General features: G+C 44.7%; 1 protein-coding gene and 1 long non-coding RNA gene across 3 annotated transcripts in view; one reads left to right on the top strand and one right to left on the bottom strand.

Annotated features, from left to right (window-relative positions):
- The window catches only part of FSTL4 (follistatin like 4), a 412,420-nt gene that overhangs the window by 378,317 nt on the left and 8,282 nt on the right, over window positions 1-25,821 (top strand). Inside the window, exons 9-15 of the mRNA XM_009449652.4 lie at window positions 1,754-1,915; window positions 2,289-2,423; window positions 3,355-3,381; window positions 6,739-6,857; window positions 10,233-10,382; window positions 17,246-17,353; window positions 25,468-25,577. Of these exons, the coding sequence (XP_009447927.4) occupies window positions 1,754-1,915; window positions 2,289-2,423; window positions 3,355-3,381; window positions 6,739-6,857; window positions 10,233-10,382; window positions 17,246-17,353; window positions 25,468-25,577 (811 nt within the window). The remainder of the gene's footprint in view (window positions 1-1,753; window positions 1,916-2,288; window positions 2,424-3,354; window positions 3,382-6,738; window positions 6,858-10,232; window positions 10,383-17,245; window positions 17,354-25,467; window positions 25,578-25,821) is intronic.
- LOC134809976 (uncharacterized) lies at window positions 1,396-25,472 on the bottom strand. 2 transcript variants are annotated; one of them, XR_010157003.1, is made up of 3 exons: window positions 19,621-25,472; window positions 19,207-19,284; window positions 1,396-3,487 (listed from the first exon to the last, which is right to left on the bottom strand). It is a non-coding gene; the product is annotated as an uncharacterized LOC134809976 (long non-coding RNA). The 2 variants fall into 2 exon arrangements; XR_010157002.1 differs by having other exon boundaries at window positions 19,207-25,472.

The following is a 25,821-nucleotide window of genomic DNA, read 5'->3' as shown; positions in this document are numbered from 1 at the left end:
GGTGGCTCTATGCTACCACCTTCTCCAACCACCCCCAAGGCCAGTACTCCTGGTTCTCTCTCTGCGTTACTGAATTCCGACCAAAATTCTATCTATTCAAAGGGAACCCCACTCCTCCCTCTACCCAAGGCAAGGTGTAGGGAAGTTTCTTTCTTTCCTCTTTGAATCAAGCAGGGAAGTTTCTTTCTTTCCTCTTTGGATCAAACGGGTCAGAGAAGAGAGCTACACATTTATGTTGGAAGCAGTCCTCCAGACATGCCTCCGCTGGAGCTCCGTGGACCTCCTCCACCCCTAGTGGCCTGACTTGTGACAGGCTTTTCTGCCACCCCCTGGCATTCTCCCCCAGGGCTTCAAACAAAGAAAAACTGAGGCGAGGACTCTGACTTTATTGTTTTGGGTCTCTGTGTGGTTTGGCATTGGGTGCTCTGAGCTCATGTTATTGAAACAGCTCTGGACCATTGGAGGATGGGATTGTCTCCCTAGGCAGTTGTCCATTTAGCTTTCACCTCTGCCTCCAACTGTGTCCCACAGATCAAGAAAAGACTTGAAATTCAGACTGAGTTGATGGAATTATGAGCAGCCCCTGAGGAGCTGTGACAGGAGCTACAGAGTTCATTTCTCACAGGGAGGCCGTGGAGTTTTTCTTTTATCCTCTGCCCACCCCACATGCATCACAAAAATTCTACCCCACTCAGGTCCCGGGATCCACACCATTGCCTTTTGTACTTAAGTACCAATTTGTTCTATGCTCTGGTTCCAAGAAAAATCTCTATTCTAAAGTACTGGGATGCTTTCTTTAACTGAACAACAGGGAGTTCCAGATAACTCTAGGAAAATGTAGCTGTCCACTTCAAGAAGAATCCATCTCCCCCATCTCCAGGGACAGTGTGTTTAGTTTAGTTTAATATGCAGGTATGTTTACATCTCACACATCTTTTTTGAAAGTGTAAAGTAAAAGTTATAGATAAGGAAGAACCCTCAATTCCACTAAAAATGATACTTATCTCCTGGACCCAGAGCTAGGGGTAAGAGGGAGGGTCCTCCAGACCCTCATTGCTTCTTCCAGGCCCCTCCCCACAGCCAGGCTGGGTAGGAAGGGCCAGAGCTCTGTGGAGGGTGCTGGAGCCTTGCCCACCCATGCTCGTCTGGTGAGTGGGCAGGCTCACACCCCCAACCCTGAACCTGACTGCCAGGGCCCATGGCTGAGTCACTCCAAGCTGAGGAGGGCACACCTGGCCTTTCACCCATGTTCCAGGGGTTGAGAAGTGGAGAAATGAGAATGGCCCACCGGAAAATGAATGAACTTCCCCAGAACAGAGGCCCTGCCAGTCAGTGCCATAAGTGCTTTCTGATACATTTCCTGCAAGAAAGTAACCCCTATCCAATGGCTTTCTGATAACAGAAAGGGAATGTATCTAAATTTTATTCAGAAATAAATTTCAGTGGCTGCTGCTCTTTACATGTAGCAGCTGAACAGCATTAAATATTTGGATGGCCTTCTGATCGTATTTAGAATAATGATGAAAGCCATGAGTCATAGGGTACAAAGTCTGACATGTTTATTATCTGCAATCCATTTTATAGCCCTTTTAGAGCTTGAGTTGCTGGACAGGATTATTATAATTTGGTTAAACACAGAACTCCAGTCACCTCTTGGGTTCACCCCCTCTGGAGCAGGGTCTCAGGTTGGGCCACAGGCCCAAGTCCAGGTCAGGGCCGTCTCTTTCTCACCAGCACTGACTCTCACCCACAGTGCCGCCAGTCATCCGTGTCTATCCAGAGAGCCAGGCACAGGAGCCCGGAGTGGCAGCCAGCCTGAGATGCCATGCTGAGGGCATTCCCATGCCCAGAATCACTTGGCTGAAAAACGGCGTGGATGTCTCAACTCAGATGTCTAAACAGCTCTCCCTTTTAGGTAAGAACTGCCCTTGGTAGACGTCTATGCAATATTCCCATTCAAATCAAGCTGAGACTCCAGGAATGGAAATGAGAGGTATAATTTGTTTATAAGTCAGACAGGTTAGGAGTGAACAGATGGCTCCCAAATTTCCCTGTTATCTGGGCTCACACAGATCTTTTGGGGCTTTCTGAGAGCAATGATGAGAAGCTGTCACTCAGGTCCAGCTCACCCTCAGTGCATTTCAGATGTGCCAGCCCTTCCTGGGCGTATAATCAGGGCTGCTGGCTGCCCGGGGGCTGGGCAGCCCTAACACTCTCAATGGCCCCATAAAGGAAAGTGAGTGGGTCTCCAGCTGAGCAGTCCACCCTGAGCACTGTCCTGTCTGCAGCCAATGGGAGCGAACTCCACATCAGCAGTGTTCGGTATGAAGACACAGGGGCATACACCTGCATTGCCAAAAATGAAGTGGGTGTGGATGAAGATATCTCCTCGCTCTTCATTGAAGACTCAGCTAGAAAGACCCGTAAGTCGACACGCGTTTATGCTTCTCACTGAGCTGGCTGGGAGGTGTTGGGTGGCAAGGGAGGGCACCAATTGACCAGGGCCACAGCTGCCAACCATGAGCCCGTGAAGACAGGGGTAAGCCTCATATCCCTCTTTGCATAAAGCTGGAATTGGAGGGCACCCAGAGGTGAGCAGGCCTTCCCTGGCAACCTAGACAACTCTGGAAACAGACAGGGAGATTCCCTGGACAGCAGACAGAGCCCAGGAACACAAGGAAACCCAAATAGTCGAGTCCCAGCTCTGCTTTTTACTTGCTGTATGCCCTGAACCTCTGCCCTTCATCCACGTGATGTCCCACAGTGGCCCAGAACCTGACCTGTGCACACATGCACACCATTGGGAGTGTGGTAGCCTTTACGCTAGGGGTCCAGCCCATCGGTGTGCTAAGTGTGCTCTCCTCATAACCACTGCTCCCCAGGTAGGCCTGCAGGTGTGATTTCATAGACATGGGTGTTACTCATGGTCAAAGACTCCAGGCTAAGCCATTTTCATCAAAGTAGATAATCAGAAGTATTTCACGTGGTCATCTTAGGAGAATCCTAGTTGAAAGTCACTTCTCCTGCTGGTTGTCCAGGAAATCTGGGAGAGATGTTGCTTACTCTTGATCATCCATGAAATGTGAGAAATTCCATTAGCTTCTGTGGTCCTAGGGCATGATTTCAAAGATTCACTTAATCAAAAGGGTCTGGAGACCTGAAAGCATTTGTTCATGTCCAGAGCTTCCCCCAAGATACTGTTCCTAGGGCAATGAGTGGTATAGATTCTGTAAGTGATGGACTAGGTACCAGGATCTTCATAAATGGAATCACTGCAGTGACGGTTTAACACTGCTTTCTTCTTTTTCCTTTCCTCCATCACACTCCTGCTTTCCTCATTCTCTGCTGCTGCAGTTGCAAACATCCTGTGGCGAGAGGAAGGTACCAAGCTTCATTGTTCTGTGTCATGCCTGTGATCACGTGTGTGTGGTTCTATGATGGGCCGTCTTTCCATGATCTGCCATCAGCTTTCCCACACAAAGCAGCCCTATGGGAGCAGGAAGTCAATGTCAAATTCAAGGGGCATATGCATTGAATCAAATTTAAAATGTACTCATGTCTTTAATGAGAAATTTTTAAATGCAAAGCTGTCATTAAAAGTGGCTTGTAACCTCTGCTGAAGCAGAACAGTTGGTAAGGGTTCCTGGTCAGATCTGGGCCTTAAACTTTTTTCCAGTAGCTGACTGGTGTTGGGTTTAGTGTTTTGCTTATCTTGTGTGGTTTTAAAAAGACAAAACAAGTTGTAGATCTCTACTAGATAGTCACTGTACTTTAAATATGCTTTGATTGAGGAAATGCTGAGGAAAAAAGCTGCCATGATTTCTGCCAATGTATATTTTTAAATGTACAGATGTTTAGAAATATATTTATCAAGCAAATCTTAAGTTGAGCCATATGAAGTTGCCATTTTTGTGCATCAAAGTGGTCTAATATTGACAATTTCATATGGCTGAAAATATAGTGGGCATGCGTGGGAGCTGGTGGCAGAGCCTGAGTCACTGTGTGGGGTGCAGGTGCATGCCCGGGTCCCAGTCCCCACTGTGTCCCCACAACCAGATCTGAGTCCAAATCCCCTTGTGGCAACTCATTCTCCAGCTCAGTGGGCAGCAGCAGGAGGTACCATGTGATTGATGGGTTAAGCACAAAATCTCCCTGTTTGAAAACCAAGACATTTCCCATCTCATTTTTTTCCTCAAGAACTTCACACGGTGTTACCTGCAGTCTGGCATATGCATGCAGACACATACTCAGAACAATTTCCTGAACGTCAGGAACTAAAGCTGACATGATAAGTCTGGAACAAAACAAAGGCAGAGCCCAGAAAACGAGGAACTGCTGTCAATAGCAACAGTCGCTGATCACAGCGGCCCCTTAGGCTCTCACAGCTGCTGAACTAGCAGCATCTAGGCTGAGATGCACAGTCACTCAAGTGTTTAAGAGGTGGTGTTTTCCTTAGGGGAGGTTACTACAAAGGGTCTCAAGTTTCAGAAGTAGAGACCTACCAAGAATGCAAGAGGCCCCATGGGATGTGAAATCAGCTACAAAGACCCCAGTGCCCGCTAAAGACCCACAGCCGCCTTGGGGCATAGGGTTGGTAGGTATATTGAACAATTGAGCAGTGAACAAATTCAATACTGCCTGGGTAGCTAGAGGCTTGTACCCTTCACTCCTGAAACTCAAGGTCTGGAGATAGGGATAAGGAGCCAAAATGAAGAGGCCAGTAGGCCTCAGGGGACACCCAAGTCTCAACAGGAGAAATGAGAGGAGAACAGACAAAAGCAAAAACAGCTCCTTCGGGCCCTCTTAGCAGAAGCTACACTCAGGCAGCTTCCAGGGAGCTGGATCAGGAGGCTGGGTATCCCGTGAAGTCAATTACTTGTTGAATGACTGTTTATTGAGCCTCATATTCCAGGGCTGACTGTGAGCAAGGCCAAGGTACTGCACTCAGCCCAGAATGTAGCTACAGCCACAAACCCCATGTGGGCTCTATTATGCTTTCAATCTTATGTTGGTTCTTCCAACTACCAAGGTTCTTCCAACTACCGATTTTCTAAGCAGCCTTGGGAGGCTGTTCCTGGAGTTTGTGGCTTAGTGGGGACTTTGACCCCTCTGGCCCCTAGGTTTGCGTGGAAGCAGTTTGTCAGGTGAAAGAGTACAGAAGAGAAGTTCCTGCTGTGGGTGAGGTAGATGGGGTCAGGGCAGGTGTGTGCTGGAGTGCTGGCTCCAAACACTGAGATGCTGTGGAGCTAAGACTGACTCTTGGCGGGAGCTGAGCTTCATCTGGTTTTTGAGAAACAGGCTGCCCAGCGCCCCTGAGTCCCCCGGGATTGCTTATGGAGAGCTATGCTGGATACTCCCTGGTGTTCACAGCTTCTGAGAGGCTGGGTTCCAGCTGCTCCTGGTGGCAGGAGCCCTCCTGCCCAGAGCCTGTCTCAGCACAGACGCTGGAGGCGGCTGAGGTTTATCATAGAGTCAGCCCCTTGTTCAACAGCAAGGACCACTCACATTAGTGCCTCTGGGTGCCAAGGACCCAAGGCCCAGAAAACTGCATGCAGAGTTGTTGGAAAAAAGTAAAACAGTGATTCCTGTTTTGTTGTTTTCTAACTCACTAAAAACTTGCCCAGATAGTCCATTAAACCAGCATACCAGTTTTCTCAGCATGCTAAAAAAAAAAAAAAAAAAAAAAAAAAAAAACTAGAAAAGAGATTTTTCTACATATTTACCCTAGAATTTACAGAGATCTTAATGTTCTAGATTTAAAAGAAATGAAGAAAGGAAGGGAAAGGGGAGATAGAAATAAGGAGACAGAGTCGGGAGGAGACAGAAAGACAGGGAGAAGGAAAGAGGGAAGGAGCGCTCTAGAGCTTACATCTCTTTGTACCTTGTTCCCCCCCCTTTATAGAGGCAGAACGAGGGACAGAGGCCAGAATGCAGGGCTCAGGGTCTAGCTCCAGCTCTGGCACAGAGACAGGTGGCCTCAGACAAGTCCCTTTCCCTCCTTGGACCTCAGTTTGTCTTTAAAATAAGGAGGCTGAGCTAGCTGGTCCCCAAGGCCCCTTCTCAGCTGGTTTGCTTAGACCTTCTCCCGAGACAGCTACAGCCCTGGGCTGGGGTCAGGGCAGGCAGGGGGCATGACTGGAGTGTAGGTTCTGCTGCCTGGCACGGGCTGCCAGAGAAACGGTGGGGGGCGGTGGGGGGGCAGGGAACAGAAGTAAGAGCAAGCTGTCTGGAAAGAGGGGTTGGCCAGCACAGCCAGGACAGAGTTTGGGCAAAGGGCAGCATTCTTAGTCTCCACATTCCAGGAAGTGACACTGTACATACATGGGTTTAAAAAAGCAAATGAAAGCCTTTGCTACTTTGGCATCCACTGATCCATCCTGATGTGACTAGTATATTATAAACAATCAAGGGAGGCTTTCCCTTTCAGAACAGGAAAGGTCAAATGTACATCAAAGCCAAGGCTTTTATCTGAAAACCTGTGGCCAACTCTAGATGACTTAGGGCAGCTGTACGTAGCCTGTGACATGCTTTACTGATTCATAGTCCTGGGGGGCCCTCTCTGCACCCATCCAGCTACAAGCTGGCTGCTCATTCTACCCCACCCTGACCAGGAATTGCATCTCGTGCCTGCACCAGATGCATCCACGTGGCCGGTTTCTTGTGTGTTCAATGCTGCGTGTGACCCTGCCCAGGGGCCGACTGCTTGGAGGGCATGCCCATTCCATTTGCTCCTCCCAGGCCTCAGCGTGGGAAACATGTTCTATGTCTTCTCCGACGACGGTATCATCGTCATCCATCCTGTGGACTGTGAGATCCAGAGGCACCTCAAACCCACGGAAAAGATTTTCATGAGCTATGTAAGTATCTGTGCCTGGGGCAGCTTCTACATCATACACAGGCAAAATCCTAAAAAGTCCATCTTTAACCAGGCATGCCATTTGATTTCTAAAATTCCATTTGCTATATGTGGTGTGGTTCCAAATTTTTTCCCAGGCTAAGAGAGGAATAGATGAGGCTGAGAATTTAAAATTCTCATTCCTTCATCCAGAAGACACTTCTCTGCACTGAGCCTCAGGTGAGGCCCAGGCGGTACAAATGGGTTCCTGGCCTCCAGAAATTCACAGTCAAACGATGGAGACAGCAATGTGAACAGACAGCTGCCAAACATGTGTTTTCTCAGTAGCCTTCAGGAAACTAAGGCCAGGTAGAAAATAACGATGGAACATTCAGTGGGCAGAGGCAGGAGAGATGATTGCTGATAGAGGATCCAGGAAAGCCCTTCCAGGATAGCCTTAGGAGGCCTCCCCCAGGGCTGTGGCCCCCACACCAGGCCTCTGTTCCTCTGGCTTGTTTCCCACTTGGCCTTGCAGGATACCCTGTGCTCCTTGAGGACAGGACTATAGTGTTGAATCCCAAAGGGTCATGTCAATGCCCCATATGCCTTCCCCTTGAGGATACAGTGTGTCCTCAGTTGTACAAAATGAAATAACTGTGCACAATTCACTCAGTGAATAGTTACAGGCTTGGAGCCCATGGAGGAAGTGGGCTTGGCCCAGGCAAGTTCCTAAAGCATTGCTGTGCTAGCTATTGGTATATCTCAGGCTGTTCCATTTCTCACATTTGTGGCTTTGGGAAAAGCTGTTTTCCAGGCTGTTTCATTTGAGTTAATTATTTTTTAGAAGTGTTATTTCCCATCAATGTTCCTTCCATATATTAATAACAGCTATGAAGCCGGTTAGAAAGAGTTCCAGCAATTAGGTTTAAATAATTGCACTCCATCACATTGGCACAAATTTCTCATATATTTGTAGTAACCTAACCTGTAACTTGGAAGGACTCTCTCAAATCCTAACCGGGATTCAGTTTTCCTGGATAAGAAGCTAGACACAAGACACAGAGAGGTCCTGAAGGTGTTTCAGGCAATATAAGACTGTGGTGAGCTGGGGAATGATCCCAAAGAATGATTTTCCATCTAGAAAATGCTCAAACACCTAACGAGAATTACAATGGGACAAGCCTCTTCCTGAAGGGCTGGTGAGTAGGAGATTGGTGCATCCCACGTCAGGCCTCTCCGCTGGCTTAGATGTCTACTTTTTCCAGAAGGAGGCAGCGTGATGTCACAGATAAAGGCATAGCCTTCAGAGTCAGGTAGACTTGGGTTCAAATCCCACCTCTGTAGACTAAGTAGCTTTAGAAAAGTTACCTAGCCTCTCTAAGCTGCAGTTGTCTCATAGGCAAGTTGGGATTATATAAGGATTAAACATGACAACAAGAGTAAAAGGAGAGAGACTAGTTTCAAAGCTATTGCAGTCACCTAGGAGAGAAAGGGGGGTGGCATGAGAGAACCAAGCAGGAGCTGGAGAAGGTTCTAAGATAAAGACAGATCTGGGTGCCATTAGCATGTGAGTGTTGGCCAAATGGGACAGACAAGGGCATGTGCAAGTGATTTGAGATGGGTATCTGGAACAGAACCCTGGAGTCACCAACAGTTCAGGGACAGGCAGACTAAGAGGAACCACAAAGAAGATTGAGACAGAGTTGGGCCACAATCGCAAGGAAAACCATGAGACTGTATATCATGTAAGACAAAGGAAAAGAAGGTCCCCTTTTACGCTCATTTATTCTGTCAACAAATACATTTTAAGCACTGACTCTGTGCCAGGCACTGTACTAGGTGCTAATCATATAGCAGTGAACCAAAGACCTGCCCTCAAGGAACTTACTTACAATCTAGTGAAGGAGGAAAGGCTGTGCCCAGGTAGACAAATGAATGCAGAAAGTCAAGTGGTAAATGGAAAATGCAGCTGGTAAGAGAGTAAGGGTACAAGGAGAGCTGAGATAGACGAGGTCAGAGAAGACCTCCCAATAAGGTGACACTAAGCAGAGACCTGAAGGAAATGAGAAAATAAACCCTGTAGACATCTGGGGAAGAACATTCCAAGCAAAAGGAACAGCCAAGGCAAAGGCCCTGGTGCAGGAGAGCGGCATGATTGAGGAGTGCTGAGCACGCCCATGGCGTGGAGTAGGGTGGGTAAGAGAGAAAAGCAGCAGACCGAATGTAGAGGGCCTTGTAGGAAAGACTTGGGATTTTATTCTGAACAAGAAATAATGTTATTGGGAGTGAGGGGGAATTGAGAAAGAGGAGTCACATGATCTGACTTGAATTTTACAATGATCCCTGTGGCCGCTGTGTCAAGAACAGGTTGGGAGGCTAGGGTGGAATCCAGGAGCATACACGGATGCTATAGCAGTCACCTAAGTGGCAGGTAGTGTGACCTGGCCAGGGTGATGGAGCAGAAATGGTCAGAGCCTATTTCTGGATATATTGTGAAGGTAAATCTGAAATGACTTGTGAGACATTGGATGGGGCCTGAGGTTAGAGGCATCAAGGATGGCCTCACTTCACTAGACTGTAAGGTTTTGGCCTATGGAAGTAAAACAAACAGCAGAATTGCCAGGTTTTCAGTAGAATGAGCAGGATTAGGAAGTAAAATCAAGAGTTGATTTTGAACAACCAAGTGGAGCTAGGCAGTTGGTTATTGAAGTCTAGAGTTCGGGGAAGAGGCCTGGGCTAAAGGTATGAATTGGGAGTTGTGAGCACATAGAATGTATTTAAAGCCATAGGTTTCAATGAGATTAACAAGGGGGTGGATTTTAGAGAAGAAACTTAGGCGTGAACCCTGGACACCCTAGCATATAGAGATCAGCACACTGAGCAGAGTCCAGCAACAGAGGATCAGCCGCCGAGGGAGGATGGAGGGGAGGGAACAGAGGGAGTCAACACAGGTTTAATGTAATAAGTGGGGAGTCCATGTTGACCTTGGGGAGAACAATGTCAGCTCTGAGGACTAGAGCCAGAGTGTTAAGGAGCATGCAAGAGGTGGGAAGTGGAGAAGGAGTATAGGCAACTCTTTCAGAAGTTTGGCCATGAACACAAGTTTTTAAAATGAAGATGAGGAGAGGGAGAAGATAGCGTAAGAATAGAAGAACATGAACCTGGAAGCTGCTAACTGAGCGGGTGCAAAGGGAGTTTTAGCCCCAAAAGATTAAAGGAATGTTAAGTGAGAAGTCAGTGATGTTGGAGGGCTTGGGTGCTCTGTTCTATGGATCCAAAGGATTCTAAGAGAGAGGAAGAAAGGCACAGAGGAGGGTCAGGGGAGAGAGTACCTAGAGATGTTGGAGGGAAAGGGCAATTAAGAAGATATACGACAGCCTATCTATCTCCTTTGCAGGAAGAAATCTGTCCTCAAAGAGAAAAAAATGCAACCCAGCCCTGCCAGTGGGTATCTGCAGTCAACGTCCGGAACCGGTACATCTACGTAGCCCAGCCAGCACTGAGCAGAGTCCTTGTGGTTGACATCCAAGCCCAGAAAGTCCTACAGGTACACCTCTTTAATGGAGTGAGGAAAACTTCAAATTCTGGGGCACAGCCTGCCACGTTCTTCTTTGCTTTCTGCATACTCCCCAGCTCCTGTGCCAGGCGGTCAGACTGAAGGGAGAAAAGATTCATGTGTAATTATTCATGAAGTATTGATTGTCTACTATGTAGGGAAACAGCCATGAATGAGCAATAATTTCCCTAGAACTCATATTCTAGTTGGGGAACAGACCATAAATCAGAATTTTAGAGAACCATAAGTAATAAGGACTATGAAAAACCAGGTTCCAAGCAAAAGAGGAACAGGAAGACTATTTTCAATTGGCCTTTTCCCTCAAGGTGAATGAGATGCCAGGCAGGACTGAGACTCTGAGAGAAGGCACAGTGATGAGGGGTAGAGTGGGAGGATGAAGTCAGACCAAGCAAGGCCCACTCACACAGGGCCTCGGAGGCCAGTCAGGAGCTAAAACAAAGCCCAAAGTGAGGACATTTCAGTGAGAAAGTCACAGAAGGGCTTTCATCAGGGGATTGATCCAATCTGACTTAGATCTTTAAAGAATCAACCTGGTGGTTGTGTTAACAAACGGGCTGGGTGTGGTGGCTCACGCCTATAATCCCAGCACTTTGGGAGGCTGAGGTGGGCGGATCACCTAAGGTCAGGAGTTTGAGACCAGCCTGGCCAACGTGGTGAAACCCCGTCTCTACTAAAAATACAAAAAAATTAGCCAGGCGTGGTGGCAGGTGCCTGTAATCCCAGCTACTCAGGAGGCTGAGGCAGGAGAATCACTTGACGGGAGGCCGAGGCAGGAGAATCACTTGAACCCGGGAGGTGGAGGTTGCAGTGAGCCAAGATCACGCCACTGCACTCCAGCCTGGGCAGCAGAGTGACACTCTGTCTCAAAAGAACAGGAAGATGGAGCAGGGATCTGGTCTGATGTAATCCAGGCAAGAGATGACAACAGCAGTGGGAGTGGTGAAAAATGATCAGTTTCTTGACATATTTTAAACATGAAGCCTGAAAGACTTTCTGATAGATTCTTTCTGACAGATTGAATATAAGGCTTGAGATAAAAAGGATTTAAGTTGTCTTTTAACTTAAGCAACTATAGAAGGGTGATACCATTTACAATGTGTGGTAGGCTAAATAATAGCCCCCAAGATGTCTACATCCTAATCTGCAGAACCTGTGGATGTCGCCTTATATAGCAAAAGGGACTTTGCAGATGTGTTTCAATTAAGGATTTTTAAATGAGATTATCCTGGATTACCTGGATGGGCCCTAAATGCAATCACAAATGTCCTTATAAGAGGGAGGCAAAGAAAAATTTGACGGCAAAGATGAAAAAGGCAATGTGAGAACTGAAACAAGATGCTGAATTGCTGTCTTTGAAGATGGGATGAAGGGGCCAGAAGCCAAGGGATACAAGAAATGCAGCTCTGGAGACTGGAAAAAGGCATGGAACCATACTCTCCCCTAGAACCTCTAGAAGGAGTGCTGGTTTCAATTGATTTTAGCTTTCTGGTCTCCAGAACTGTAAGAGAATAAATGTGTTGTTTTAAGCCATCAAATCTCTAATAATTGGTTACTACAGCAATATGAAACTAATGCACTACAAGAGAAGAGACTTCAGGCAAGGCAGGGAGCAGATTGGGGGGTGATTTAAGTTTAAAATACTGTTAGATGTGTAAGTAGAGAAGTCAAGTAAGCAGTTAGATAAACAGGTCTGGAGTCAAAGGAGAGGCCTAAGCTAGAGATATCGATTTGGGTATCGTCACCATATGAACTGTATTAATCCAGAAAACTGGATGAAATTACCAAGAGGTGGTATAGACAGAGAAGAGGTCAAGATTGGAGTCCTGAAGCACTCCAACATTTAAAGATCAGTAAGGAGAGAAGAAACCAATAAAGGAGACCAAGGAGGAATAACCTGAAAGATAGGAAAAAATTAGGATAAAGAGAGATATTCTTGAAGCTAAAAGAAGAGTGTGTTTCAAGGGAGTTATGCTGTGATGAGCATGTGTATGTTATGAAGACTGAGGACTGACCATTGGATTTGGTACCATAGAGTCGTGGATCACCTTGGCAGGAACAGATAGGATAATGGTGGAATGCAAGCCTGCTGGAGTGGATTCAAGTTAGAATCGTAGGTGAGGAAATGGAGATGGTGAATACAGGCAATCATACGGAAGGGTTTTGCTGTAAAGGTGAGTAAATGTAAAGAAATGAGGCAATGCCTGGAAGGGAATGACAAAAGAACTTTTTAAAGTAGGTGACATTACAGCACTATATGCTACTAAGAATGACTACTCCCACAATTCTTCTCTTTCTCTCCTGCATCCTCATCCTGCATTGACTCTAGGCAGGAGTCAATGAAATCCAAAGCACACAAGTGGAGATCTAGCCCCAGATAAAATTACATCCTTTCATTATAACAGGGGGAAGTGGAATATCTTACATCCAGGCACAAGTACGATAGGTGATGCAATGGGTGGTAGTTAGATGAACTTCTTTTTGAGTTGTTTTTTCTCAGTCAAGCCTGGAGGTTTGAAGAGAGAAGTAAAAGTTCAACATGAGACTGAACTGGCCAGGCAAATATGATAGGACTGCTGGGCAACAATGAGGGCCCACTTAAGAATTGTGGGTATAAATTTAAAGTGAGACCAGAGTTGGATCTCTTCAACAATGCTCAGTTTCCCCAGTAAAGGCTTGTTATATGAAGAAAGTTGGAAATAGCCAGGGTTGTGTTTCTCTTGGCAAATACAATGGGACATGTTCCAACTGTCTCTTTGTTATTGATTCCCCTGGCCAGAGAACATACTCTGAATAATATCAATCCTTTGAGATTTATTGAAGCTTGTTTTATGACTGAGTTTATGACCAATTTTGGTAAATGTTCCATGTGTACTTTAAAAGAATGTGCATTCTGATGTTAGATACTGTATTCTATATATGTGTCAATTATATCTACTTGGTTCATTGTATTGTTCAGATCTATCCTTGGTGATTTTCTTGTCTGCTTAGTCCATCAGCTGCAGAGAGGTGTGTTAACATCTTCCACTATATTTCTCAAAGTTCTACTCATTTTTGCTTTAAAATTATATCATTTTCCTTTTATTCTTACAAAATATCCCTCTTTATCTCTGGTAATGCTGCTTGCCTGAAAATCTATTGTCTAACACTAGTATAGCTAAATCAGATTTATTTTAATTCGTTTTCTCATGGTATAATTGTTCCCTCCTTTTAACTTTCAACCTTTCTATGTCATTATATTTAAGGTCCTCTTTTATAAAGCCATGTGTAGTTGGGTTTTTATCTAATTTAATCATCTTAGTCTTTTACTTGGAGTATTTGATACATTTATGTTTAACGTAATTAATTATATAGTTGATTTTTATCTACTATGTTACTTTTGTTATTTGACCTACCTGTTTATGTTGCTTTTTTCTCCTTTTTGCTTTCTTGTGGATTTGCCAAACATTTTAATTATTCTGTTGTTGACGATGCACTTTTATGTTGTTAACATAATAGTGATTATAACATGCATCATTGCATCAATACGGTCTCATACAAATTGTTACTTAATATCCCTAATAATGCTAGAACCATAAAACACTTCAACTCCTTCAACCCTCCTCCCCCCCCTTACTTTTGCATTGTTGTGGTAATGAATTTTATCTGTATATGTAATTTAACCCCACAGGACATTAATTTATATTCACCCACACATTTGCCATTAATTCCTGAATAGTTCTAACACCAACTTTGCTTGAAGATCTGTTGGAAACAGATTCTCAGTTTTTCTTTTCAAATATCTTTACTTTGTATTTCTCAGGCCAGGCACGGTGGCTCATGCCTGTAATCCCAGCACTCTGGGAGGCCAGGGCAGGTGGATCACCTGAGGTCAGGAGGTCGAGACCAGTCTGACCAACATGGTGAAGCCCTGTCTGTACTAAAAATACAAAAATTAGCTGGGCGTGGTGGTGCAGGCCTATAATCCCAGCTACTTGGGAGGCTGAAACAGGAGAATCACTTGAACCTGGGAGGCAGAGATTGCAGTGAGCCAAGATTGCACCAGCCTGGGTGACAAAGGGAGACTCCGTCTCCAAAAAAAAAAAAAAAAAAAAAAAAAAAAAAAAAAAAAAAAAAAAATCTTTACTTTCTATTCTTCACTGAGTATAGAATTCTATGTTAGCGATTCTTTTCTTTCAGCATTTTAAGGTATCATTTCATTATCTTCAGTTATTTTTGCTGATAGTCTTATTGTTGCTATTTTGAAGGTGCTGTATCATTTTTCTCTACTTTCCAGATTTTTCTCCATGATCTTTAGCAGTTTATTATGTGTGTGCATATGGCATTCTTTGTATTATGATTTGGGATTTACAAAGAATATGTGTATTTCTTGAATATGTATACTGATATCTTTCAAAAGATTGAAAAAAATGTCAGCCACTATTTTTTCATATATTCTGCTGCCTCGTTCTCTCTCACCTCTTCTTTGGGAACTCTGTTTAAAAAAAAAAGTTAGGACTTTCCATTCTTTCCATTGGGTCTCACATGTCTCTTTCTGCTTCAATTTGGATATGTTCTATCAACCTATCTTCTGTTTCTAATAAACCTTTTAATGGCAAACACTCTATATAGAAGATTACACTTTCCTCTGCTAGGCAAAGAGAGTAGAGACTGAGTTGAAGCTTCTGTAGGGCTCAGCCTGCCTCTGATTTGCCCCTAATCCTGGGGCTTGTTTGCCAGGATCAGATCTCTTGGCTGCCATAGCCTTGCTGCTCAGCACATTGAGACTGTGAAAAATTCTGTCCTCAATTTAAATGATTTTTGGCTTAAGTTCTCTGGACTCCTGCTCCATACCACCTTAGAATAAGAGTATGAAATCCAATGGGAGAAGGTTAAGCAGAAAGGAGAGAGAACAGCTAAAGTCCAAACTTGAGGGAAGTTTAACAGGATAGCTGGAGGAGAATGTGTTGTCAAGATGGTATCATTACTGATGGGTTAGGAAGCTCTCAGTAGAGGAAGACAGTGTCAGGTGCTAAAGCCTTTGGTGAATGAAGAGAAACTGGCAGGAACAAATACAGGTAGCTGGAGGCTACAAAGGCCTTGGGGTATGTAAAGTCTAGAAAACAAAAAAACAGCCTCTACTTAAGGCTCAGGGGACAAGAGTTTTTAATTAAAGCAAGAGAGTAAAGGGAGACTTCAAAGATGGTGATGAGTGGAGAAGAGATATATTTCAGCAGGGTGGGAAAAATCAAGAGTTCAATTCTCTATACGTTAGGTTGAGATCATCAACAGATGAATGAATTCTAGAGTCATCAGAGTATAGAGGGTTATTAGAAGCCATGGCATTCCAGTGAAAGAGAGAAGACAGTCAAAGATGAAGTCAGAATGAAGAGGAGAAGCCAGGGAGGTGGGAGGCCACGTGAGGTAAGGAAGGGTATGTAAGGGTTTAATCATGTGGAATCTTACTGAAATGTCAAATAGGATTACAGAATGGTCTCTGAATTTGGCACGAATTCAGAAACTTGGTGAAAGTGAGTTAAGGAGAAATGCTTACTACTTTAGAAAAGTTTTGACCAGTGGAGGCAGAGATGATGCAGTTTTTCTCCCCCTCATCGGAGAGACTAGAATAGAATACTAGAATATGAGTGGGTGAAATAAAACAAAGTATAAGGTGGCTGAGGTGGGGAGGAGGAAAAGATCACTGAGGTGGGGAGGAGGAAAAGATCATTGAAACCAAGAAGGAACTAAGAAAGGAGGGCTTTGGATGACTCTTCCATGTGGATTGAAGGCACCAAACTTAGTGACCAAGTGAGTAGTAGAGAGGAAGACAGCAAAGGGAGGACTAGAATGTTGACCAGCGACAAGAAGAAGAGCAGGGGGCCATAGTCTAGTGGCATGAGCATTATAGAACAGAGTTTTTGAGCTTGTAATCTATAAGAAGTAGAAAACAGCTTTCATTTGACAGGGCCATAGGAGAAGCTATATCATCAGGGGATAGCAGTACTGCAGTTAAAAAAGAGCACGTCTGCTGATGCCATAGTCTGAGACCCAGAGGCGCCAGTCAAAGGCTGTGCAAGATAGAAACTGCCCAGAGTAGAACAAAGATAGACAGGGGTGATAATGGATGATCTCAAAGTCCACCTCAGATGACCTAGGAGGAAGGACCAACTCACCAGAATCTAGGCCACAGAGTAGTCTAGGGAAGGATGCTGAGGGTCTAAGACTTTCAGGAAGAATGAAGGAACCCTGGAGCTGGTTCCTGAGTGAAAAACTTAGCCTCTGTGTTCAGACTTTTGCCATGTTGGTCTAGGTCCCTTTAAGTAAAACATGCAGGAAAATAAGGAACATTATTGACCACTAATTTTATGCCTCTGGGCCGGGCACAGTGGCTCACACCTGTAATCCCAGCACTTTGGGAGGCTGAGGTGGGCGGATCACCTGAGGTCGGGAGTTTGAGACCAGCCTGACCGACATGGAGAAATCCCATCTCTACTAAAAATACAAAGTTAGCAGGGCGTGGTGTGTATGCCTGTAATCCCAGCTACTCGGGAGGCTGAGGCAGGAGAATCTCTTGAGCCTGGGAGGCGGAGGTTGCAGTGAGCCGAGATCACATCATTGCAGTCCAGCCTGGGCAACAAGAGCAAGACTCCGTCTCAAAAATTAATAATAATAATAATAATAATAATGCCTCTGAGAAAAAAGACAGAGGGGAAGCTTCTGCCCTGGGTTCCCAAATGGAACCATTGGCAAGGCTTCTAGACTGGCTTTCCCCTCGCCCAGGAGTGATGCCCATGCATACAACGCCCAGAAATGACCATCATGTCAGCTTTCACAACATGTCACTATTTTTTTTCAAGTCCATAGGTGTGGACCCTCTGCCGGCTAAGCTGTCCTATGACAAGTCACATGACCAAGTGTGGGTCCTGAGCTGGGGGGACGTGCACAAGTCCCAACCAAGTCTCCAGGTATGTTGAGCACATGGAGGCTGATACCCACACTCCACTGAGAGAAGAACTCTCTCCCTATAAAATAAGTATCTCCTGCTTCCCCGGGTAGCTAATTACATTTATCCAAAATATATCCATAAAGGCTCAAGGAGAGAGTAGGAAAACAGCCTCAGGCCAATGCCCCTCACAGGCAATTGATGACAGCAATAATGATGATGAATAGGATTCTGACATCACAACAATCAGAATGTGGCACCCAATCCCCATCCAGCCCCACAATCCTGCCTCTCTTGAGCCAATAGCTCCTGGGTCCCAACAGAATGAGGCTCTGGGGTCCAGAAAGGAGGCTGAAGAATAGTGTCAAAGCAAGCAGCAGATGTTAGCCAATGAAGAAGGAGAAGCAGCAGCAATTATATCTGTAAACAAAAGCCCACTTACCAAGTGCTTACAGTGTGCTAGGTTACAGAAAATTTCCATAATTTGCCTATAGTCCACCCTAGACAGTGTGGCTCTGGAGCCCAAACATCTAGCACTCCCTTGGGTAGAGCTTGGGCTCCAGAGATCCGTGGGATCCCTTCCCCCATCAGCCAAGAAAGGTCAATAGCAACCCTGACTTGAGTAATTTGAGTATGCCCTGCCCAGCCTTGCCCATCAGGGATCCATAAGAGGAATGAGCCCTGTAAAGTGATTTGAATGCCCATTTTCTCAATTCTCCCAAAGATGGTGCAAAGAACCATTCTGGGTGCACAGGAGAAAAGTTAATTCATTACATATAATGGATGCCTCTGGAGATTAGGGTCTCTCTCTCTCTCTCTCTCTCAGAACCCAAGGTGAGAAGGGCTGCAAATGGAGCTAACTCCCCTGTAGAACCCTCTGGAACCAAGACTGGCAAGAGGGCAGAAAGACCAGGGTCTGGAGAAGCTTCCTTCTAGGGACTGACCACCTACCTGCACCTCTGCATCACTCACAACTTCAGTTTCTATACTCTGAGGCCACTGTCACACTGGGGAAGCCACCAACCATTCTTGGGTCCAGTGAGGTGACAAAAAATAGTAATAACCTATCAGAGAGCCTGGACACCACAATAAAGGTCACTCAGAACAGAGTACCAGCCCAAAGAAATACAGCTGCCAGAAATACCAACAAAAAATAAGAAAGCACTTCAGAAAATTCAAGAGGAGGGGCCACTAGAAAAAGAACAAAAAAGATTTCCCAGTTTAAAACTGCAATAGATGAAAAATGTGAACAGGCACAGTGGCTCACGCCTGTAATCCCAGCACTTTGGGAGGCCAAGGTGGGCAGATCACCTGAGGTCAGGCATTTGAAACCAGCCTGGCCAACATAGTGAAACCCCGTCTCTACTAAAAATACCAAACTTAGCCAGGCGTGATGGTGCACACCTGTAGTCCCAGCTACTCAGGAGCAAGGAGAATCGCCTGAACCCTGGAGGCAGAGGTTGTAGTGAGCCAAGATGGAACCACTGCACTCCAGCCTGGGCAGCAGAGCAAGACTCTGTCTCAAAAAACAAAAAAAGAAAAATGCATGGTTTCTAATGAGACCCAAAATAGTAGTCTGAAAGATAAAGAACAAGAAAAGCTCTCTCAAATCACAGAGCAAACCCATGAAGAGGTTGAGCCGTGAAGTGGGAAGAACAGAAGTTTAGAAAGAAAAGATAACTATTAGAATGGAGTCAAACATTAAATAAGTTTCCAATAAAATATTCAAGTTGAAGAAACTTAATCCTGTAGATTAAAAGGAATCTACAAGTCCAGGCTAAACTGATGAGAAATGACACATCTCTTCACTAGTGATAAAGTTCCAGAACTCCAAGTTTTAAGAAAAACTAATCAAATTGACAGTGGACTTCTCACCTGCAATAGGAGCTGGAAGACCGTGGTATCCCATCTACACACTCCAAGGGTTCTATTCCCAAGCAAGACATCATTTACCTGTCAGGACAAAAGAAAGATATACGAGTACGCAGGAACTCAGGGAGCCCATCACTCATGGGCCACACCTAAGGAAAGATACTAGACAAACATCAGATGAGCCAGATTAGAGACATCAAGGTGGACAAAGATAGTGGCAAGTAATGAACCAGGAGAGGAAGATCTAAAATTAAAAGTAAAATGGATGAGGAGAGGCTATCTAGAAATGTACAATAAGTGCCAGGTGAGGACATTTGAATGAGGAGAGAGACAATGAAAGAAATTCTGATACCAAGTTGTAACTAAAGATAAATTGTTTCAGTAAAAAGAGTAGGAGCCAGGTGCAGTGGCTCTTACCTGTAATCCTAGCACTTTGGGAGGCTGAGGCAGGAGGATTACTTGAGCTCAGGAGTTGGAGACCAGCAGGAGCAACCTAGGAAAACCGCATCTCTACAAAAAAAAAAAATACAAAAATTAGCCAGGTGTGCTGACGCACCTGTAGTCCTAGCTACTTGATAGGCTGAGACAGAAGAATCACTTGAGCCTAGAAGATGGAGGCTGCAGTGAGCCGAGATCATGCCACTGCACTCCAGCCTGGGTGACAGAGTGAGACCCTGTTTCAAAAAATAAAAGTAGGGAGTATGCAGAAAGGGGGAGTAAAAATACTCAAAACTTCACTTTAAACCTCATTTTATTGGGATAAGAGAGGATACAGAGAATGTTGTTTGAAATTGGTAGTTGAGAAGTGAATATCTCATTATATCAAATATGACTGAATTCCCCAATTAAAAGCAGAGATGAGCAGACTGGGTTTAAAAACTAGCAATAACTTTTTTCCAAGAAACACACATAAAGTGATAATAAAAGGTTGCCCTTAAAGGGGTGAGAATAGTGATGACAGGTGAACAAAAAAGCATGCATGCATGGTAGCGTCAGGCAATGTGGAATTTAGGGTTAAGAGCACTAAGCATGTTGAGAGACAGTAGGTGCTGAACAGCTGATCTATATCAAACAACATAACGAATACGTAAAACAAGAGTGATTAACATAGAAGAGCTTGATTTAAAATATACGAAGAGACAAGATGACAGGAAAATTGAATATAAACAAGAAGTTTGGTTTAATAAAAACATAGAAAGACTTTCATCAGTCAAATAGAATTTTTCAGTATGTCTCCATATAAAAAAGTATATCACTAAAGAAACTTTAAATTTTTGTAAAAGTAGATGTTGTAGGCTATATTTTCTGATAATTAAGAAAACATTCCTGGATATATCTATTGGATCAAAGAGGAAATTAAAAGGAAAACTACCAATGGTCTCAAAAGCAAAGAAAAAGAGACTATTATTTCATATCAAAATTTACAGGATACAGAGAAAGCTGTACCAAGGAATTCTTGGGGCTTAAAAGCCTGAAAAGGAAGTATTTAAGAAATTGAAAGAGAACAAAACTTGCAAGAAAGAATAGAGGCTAAAATTAATAGAAAGCAAAACAAAAAAGATGAATCCTTTACAACCCCAATAAAGAAAAAAGCAAACAAAAATAGACAAAATGAGGAATGAGAAAGGGAATTTTATTGCAGATACAGGAGGATCAAAAGACTTGAAAAATAGGCCAGGCGCAGTGGTTCACGCCTATAATCCCAGCACTTTGAGAGGCTGAGGTGGCTGAATCACCTGAGGTCAGGAGTTCAAGACCACCCTGGCCAACATGGTGAAACCCTGTCTCTACTAAAAATACAAAAATTAGCTGGGTGTGGTGGTGCACATCTGTAATCCCAGCGACTCAGGAGGCTGAGGCAGGAGAATCGCTTGAACCCAGGAGGTGGAGGTTGCAGTGAGCTGAGATCGTGTCACTGCATTCCAGCCTGGGTGACAGAATGAGATTTTATCTAAAAAAAAACACTACATTGCAACTCTGAGGCAACAAATTTTAAAACCTAGAGGAAATCAGTGAATGCTTGCAAAATGTTTTTAAAAAATTAACTGACTTATGAAAAGAGAAACCTGAGCTAGAGCAATTACCATGGATTTTTTAAAGAAAAATCTACCATAGAAAAATGTACAGCTGAGTTTTGTCAAGTCCTCAAAATATAGATAATTTTACTTGAACTATCCCAAGACCATAGGGTGAAAATGTACAGTTTGTTTTAAATAGCCAGTGTTATTGTGATTATAAAACCTGATTTAAAATAGTATAAAAAATAAAACTGTAGACTAATCTCACTTATAAATACAGAGGCAGAATTCTGTTTTTAATTCTAACATACTATTAGAAATAGAGTCCAGGATGAAAACTCAAATTAAACATGTTTTGTGGGGTTGCGCTAGTTTGTGCTCGGGGTGTCTGACTCCGACTCATTTCCTAATTCGTACTGGATTCCAAAGCTTTGAGGATATTTTTTAAGACATTCTGGCTTATGACCCTTAGTAGTACAAGGATTTGTCTGGCTTTGAATTTCATGGGCTCAGTGATTGATTACAAACAAAGAGATGCAAACTACCACTGTTTACATAGTTTTACGGTGTTTCTAAAGATTTTATATTGAAACTTAATGTTTAGATTCACTGAGCTCCTAAAGAAAATAGAATATAAAGTTTTGTTTGGGAAAAGTTGACTTGTTAAATTCTTTTTAATTGAATTCAAATTAAAGCGCATTGAAACCACATGGCTTATGATTTTTTTAAATGAATAAATTGTGAAGAATTGGTTTTGGTTACAGGAATGACTGGAATCCAAGAGATGACTTGGACCCATGTCCTTGTCTAACATACAAATCCAGGAATATTATGCAAGGATAATTTATTTTAAAAAGGGAGTTTCACAGGAGAGACGCATGTGTATAAACAAACACTACACACACACACACACACACGCAAAGAAAAAGACATAGAATCCAGGAATGTGTCTGAATGCTCAAGCAGGGAACACATTCCCAGGATGCAATGATGGTTCACTGTCAGGAAATCAGTCAATATTATTCATAACACCAACAAATTGAAAGAGAAAACATGTAGGACGTTTTCAATAAATACTGAAAAGACATTTAATTAAATACAGCAGGCATTCTTAATAAAAAGCCTAAAAATAGGAATAGAAGGAAATTCTTTAAATATAATAAAGACTACTTCTCCAAAACCAATAACCAATAGTTTACCTTTGCCTAAATGACAAAACACTGAAAGCATAATACCAGGAATTACAGCATGATGCTTCCCTTCTCATAACTGGAAAGTCTAGGATATGCATTATCACACAAAAAAAGTATGAAATCATTTGAATAAACCTACCTTCATCACTGTGGGCTAGGGTTAAAGAAACCATTGCTCACAAAAACTGCTCCTGGAAATTCAACTGGCATAGTCTTTGTGGTGAGCCATTGGGAAGTGTGAACCAATAGCCTGAAAGTTTTTTTTTTTTTTTTTGAGACAGAATCTCACTCTGCACCCAGGCTGGAGTGCAGTGGCACAATCTTGGCTCACTGCAACCTCCTCTTCCCAGGTTCAAACAATTCTCGTGCCTCAGCCTCCTGAGTAGCTGGGATTACAGGTACATGCCATTACACCCAGCTAATATTTGTATTTTTTGTAGAGATGGGGTTTCACCATGTTGGCCAGGCTGGTCTCAAACTCCTGACCTCAAGTGATCTGCCCGCCTCAGCTTCCCAAAGTACTGGGATTACAGGTGTGAGCCACCATGCCTGGCCAGTGAAAGAGTAATTTTTGATCCAGCAACTTGACTTCTCAGAATTTTTCCAAAGGCCATAATCATGGATGTGGACAAAAATTGAGCTATGACATTATTTTTAATCTCTCACAAATACAATGTTTGTTACTGCATTGTTTGTATTTGCAAGAGATTAAAAATAATATCCTAATATTGTTTCTAAATATCCAACACTGAAGGATTTGTTGAACACACTTTGGGAAGACTATATGAACGTGTTTGTACAAATGAGGCTCTCTCCACCAAAGCCCTCCTCAGCACCCAGGTTTGGAAGGTTTGGCATCTTTTCCAATGCTGCCCAGCACTCTCTGGCCCACCCCCTTTCTCAGGCCAGCTGTTAGCTGCCTCCCAGCCTGTCCTCTGGATACCATGTTCTCCCACCCCTCCACATGCCACTTCCCAGCTGGCTTCATACACCCCTCTGAGGGAGATGCCCAGCCTTGCTGTCCCCACCCTGCCAACTGATGGGCATATCCTGAGATTCAGACACATGCATGCATCTCCTGTACCAAGCCCATACGGCAGCAAATGTGAGGGGCTTGACAGTTATCTTTAGGGCACTGTGGGCCCAGCTGTGTGATAGGACACAAGAAAAAGCCGAGGAGGAACTCGTGACTCAGAGAAACGAGGCTGACATGCCCACACCAATTCAATGGCCCGTGGCACTGCGTTTTGATGAAGTAACCTCTGAATATAGGGTGTCAGAGCAGTGAAGCGTGAATGACATTGACCAATGACAGCCTGTAATTTTTCATCTCTACTATGAGCTAAAATGACAGGCCTGATACCAAGCAATGATTGCATGGCTTCTTGGAATTCCCTGGCATTTTCTTTTCAGACTCTCTAAGATCCAGTTTCCTAATGCTGATATTTTCTTAACACCCACTTCTATGAGTTTTTTCCTATGAGCTTACCATAGAAGTAATCATTTGGCCTCTTAAAAAAAAATCACAGAGAAATAACCTAATGCAACATGAGGACTGCCTCAAACCTGAAAATCATGGCTTGCATCACTCCAGCCCAGCACTCTGCCTGCTGACTGCAGAGGAAAGCAAGACGAAAAAAGACACAAGCCTCCAGCCTGCCTGAGGAGGCAGGCCAGGTGCTGTTTGTTTTGTCATAAAAGTAAAAGCCAGAAGGCAGCTCCATTCCTAAAAAGTAGAAGCATCCAGAGCTCTCAGCCATGGGAGTCACAAGCCCCCACCAGAGTCAGCTCTCACCCTGCAGGCCAAGCCTCAGGCTGCAGAAATCTAGACCCTCCTTTCTACACATGTGGCCACAATATCATGATTAGAAAAAGTGTCTCACCTTCCCGTTCAGGGGCCCAGCATCTGCCTCCTCTCCTGCACAGAGGGTCTGGGCTTCTCGGGGCCTGTAAGTTGGCCAAGCCCCTCATCGGGCCACTGGTCTGCTGCTTTCTGGGCAGTGGCCTAGAACTTGAAGGCTGATGAGCATATGCAGAAGGCAGGAGGACACAGTCTGGCTGGCTTGGGCCTCACTAGCTGACAGAGGGGCTGCCCAGCCTGACCACAGGGGTTTCATGGCAGGGACTCCGGACCACTCACTCATCCTATCTGACTTCACACACCACCTGGCTTCTGCTCAGAGCTGCCATTGTGCCTTCCCTGACATGAGTGCAGCTGGGACACACACCAGGGAAAGGCTCTTGTCTCCTGCCAGGTCCACAGGGGAGAAAGCGTTACCTCCAGGGAAACAGAGGCAGCCGTGCTCTGTCACTACCAATTTGTACAAGGCACAGGGCCTAATTGTTGACTTTCTACAGCAAGTCTCCTGTGTGAGACCAGGACCTCTTCCCAGCATTCTAATTGCAAGACATCTAAACAGCCCAGCATGTCAGAGTGGCATCCCGTAGGATGTCTGCTTTCTCTCATCAATCCTGGAGTCGCACCTCAGAGAATGTCTGTGACCAGCATCCGACAGAGACTACCAACAAACTGGCCCAGGCATCTGGCACCAGAGAAAAATGAACTCCCAGTAGACAGTTCCACCACGTGACATTTTCATGATTGACAGCCCTCTCCCACTTTCCCTAGCCTGGCTTACATGTTGAGAAGGTAGGATTCCCCATTACGAGAGGAGGTGGTCTCTGAGCAACCACAGTGATGTTTCCATTCTGGAGACTTCCCTTGGAAACCCCACCACCACCCCTCAGGTTCTCACTCTGCCATCATGGTGGCTGACAAAGTGCAGCAAGGCAGGCTTAACCATGGGGCAGAAGCAATTCGGGCAATCAGTCCTGTCCCACCACTTCCTCTTTCAGGAAGAATGGGTCCCTGCCTAGGATGTGCCTGAACTGCTCCCACTTTGCTCCTGCCTCTTCCCTGAGATTGAGGTTTGTTAGTCATCTCTCTCCCAAGCACCCCTCTGCCGGGGTGACTCCACCTGAGCGTACAGGTGTCTCCAGGTTCAGCCCCCACCTGCATGGGCCCTCACTAGGATTCCCACTCTGTGTTGTAGGTGATCACAGAAGCCAGCGCCGGCCAAAGCCAGCACCTCATCCGCACACCCTTCGCAGGAGTGGATGATTTCTTCATTCCCCCAACAAACCTCATCATCAACCACATCAGGTGAGACTGGCCCATGATGCCTCTAAGGCACTCCCCGCTCTAGCTCAGCCCTGCAAGGGGCAGCATCGCCCAGCATGGGACCTGCTCATTTCTCTGTCTCCTCCACTCCCATGCTGGATTTGGACCCCATCACGAAGGAACAGAGAAGGTCCAGTAAAACAGACCCAGAGCCTAGTCCTCATTGCTTGGGGTCAGTAACTCTATTATACTGAAGGCACCCAGCTCCTAATGCCCTCAGTGGCCC

The sequence above is a fragment of the Pan troglodytes genome, chromosome 4 (genome assembly GCF_028858775.2).
Source record: "Pan troglodytes isolate AG18354 chromosome 4, NHGRI_mPanTro3-v2.0_pri, whole genome shotgun sequence".
NCBI lineage: Eukaryota > Metazoa > Chordata > Mammalia > Primates > Hominidae > Pan > Pan troglodytes.
This window is presented reverse-complemented; position numbering and strand designations above follow the sequence as displayed.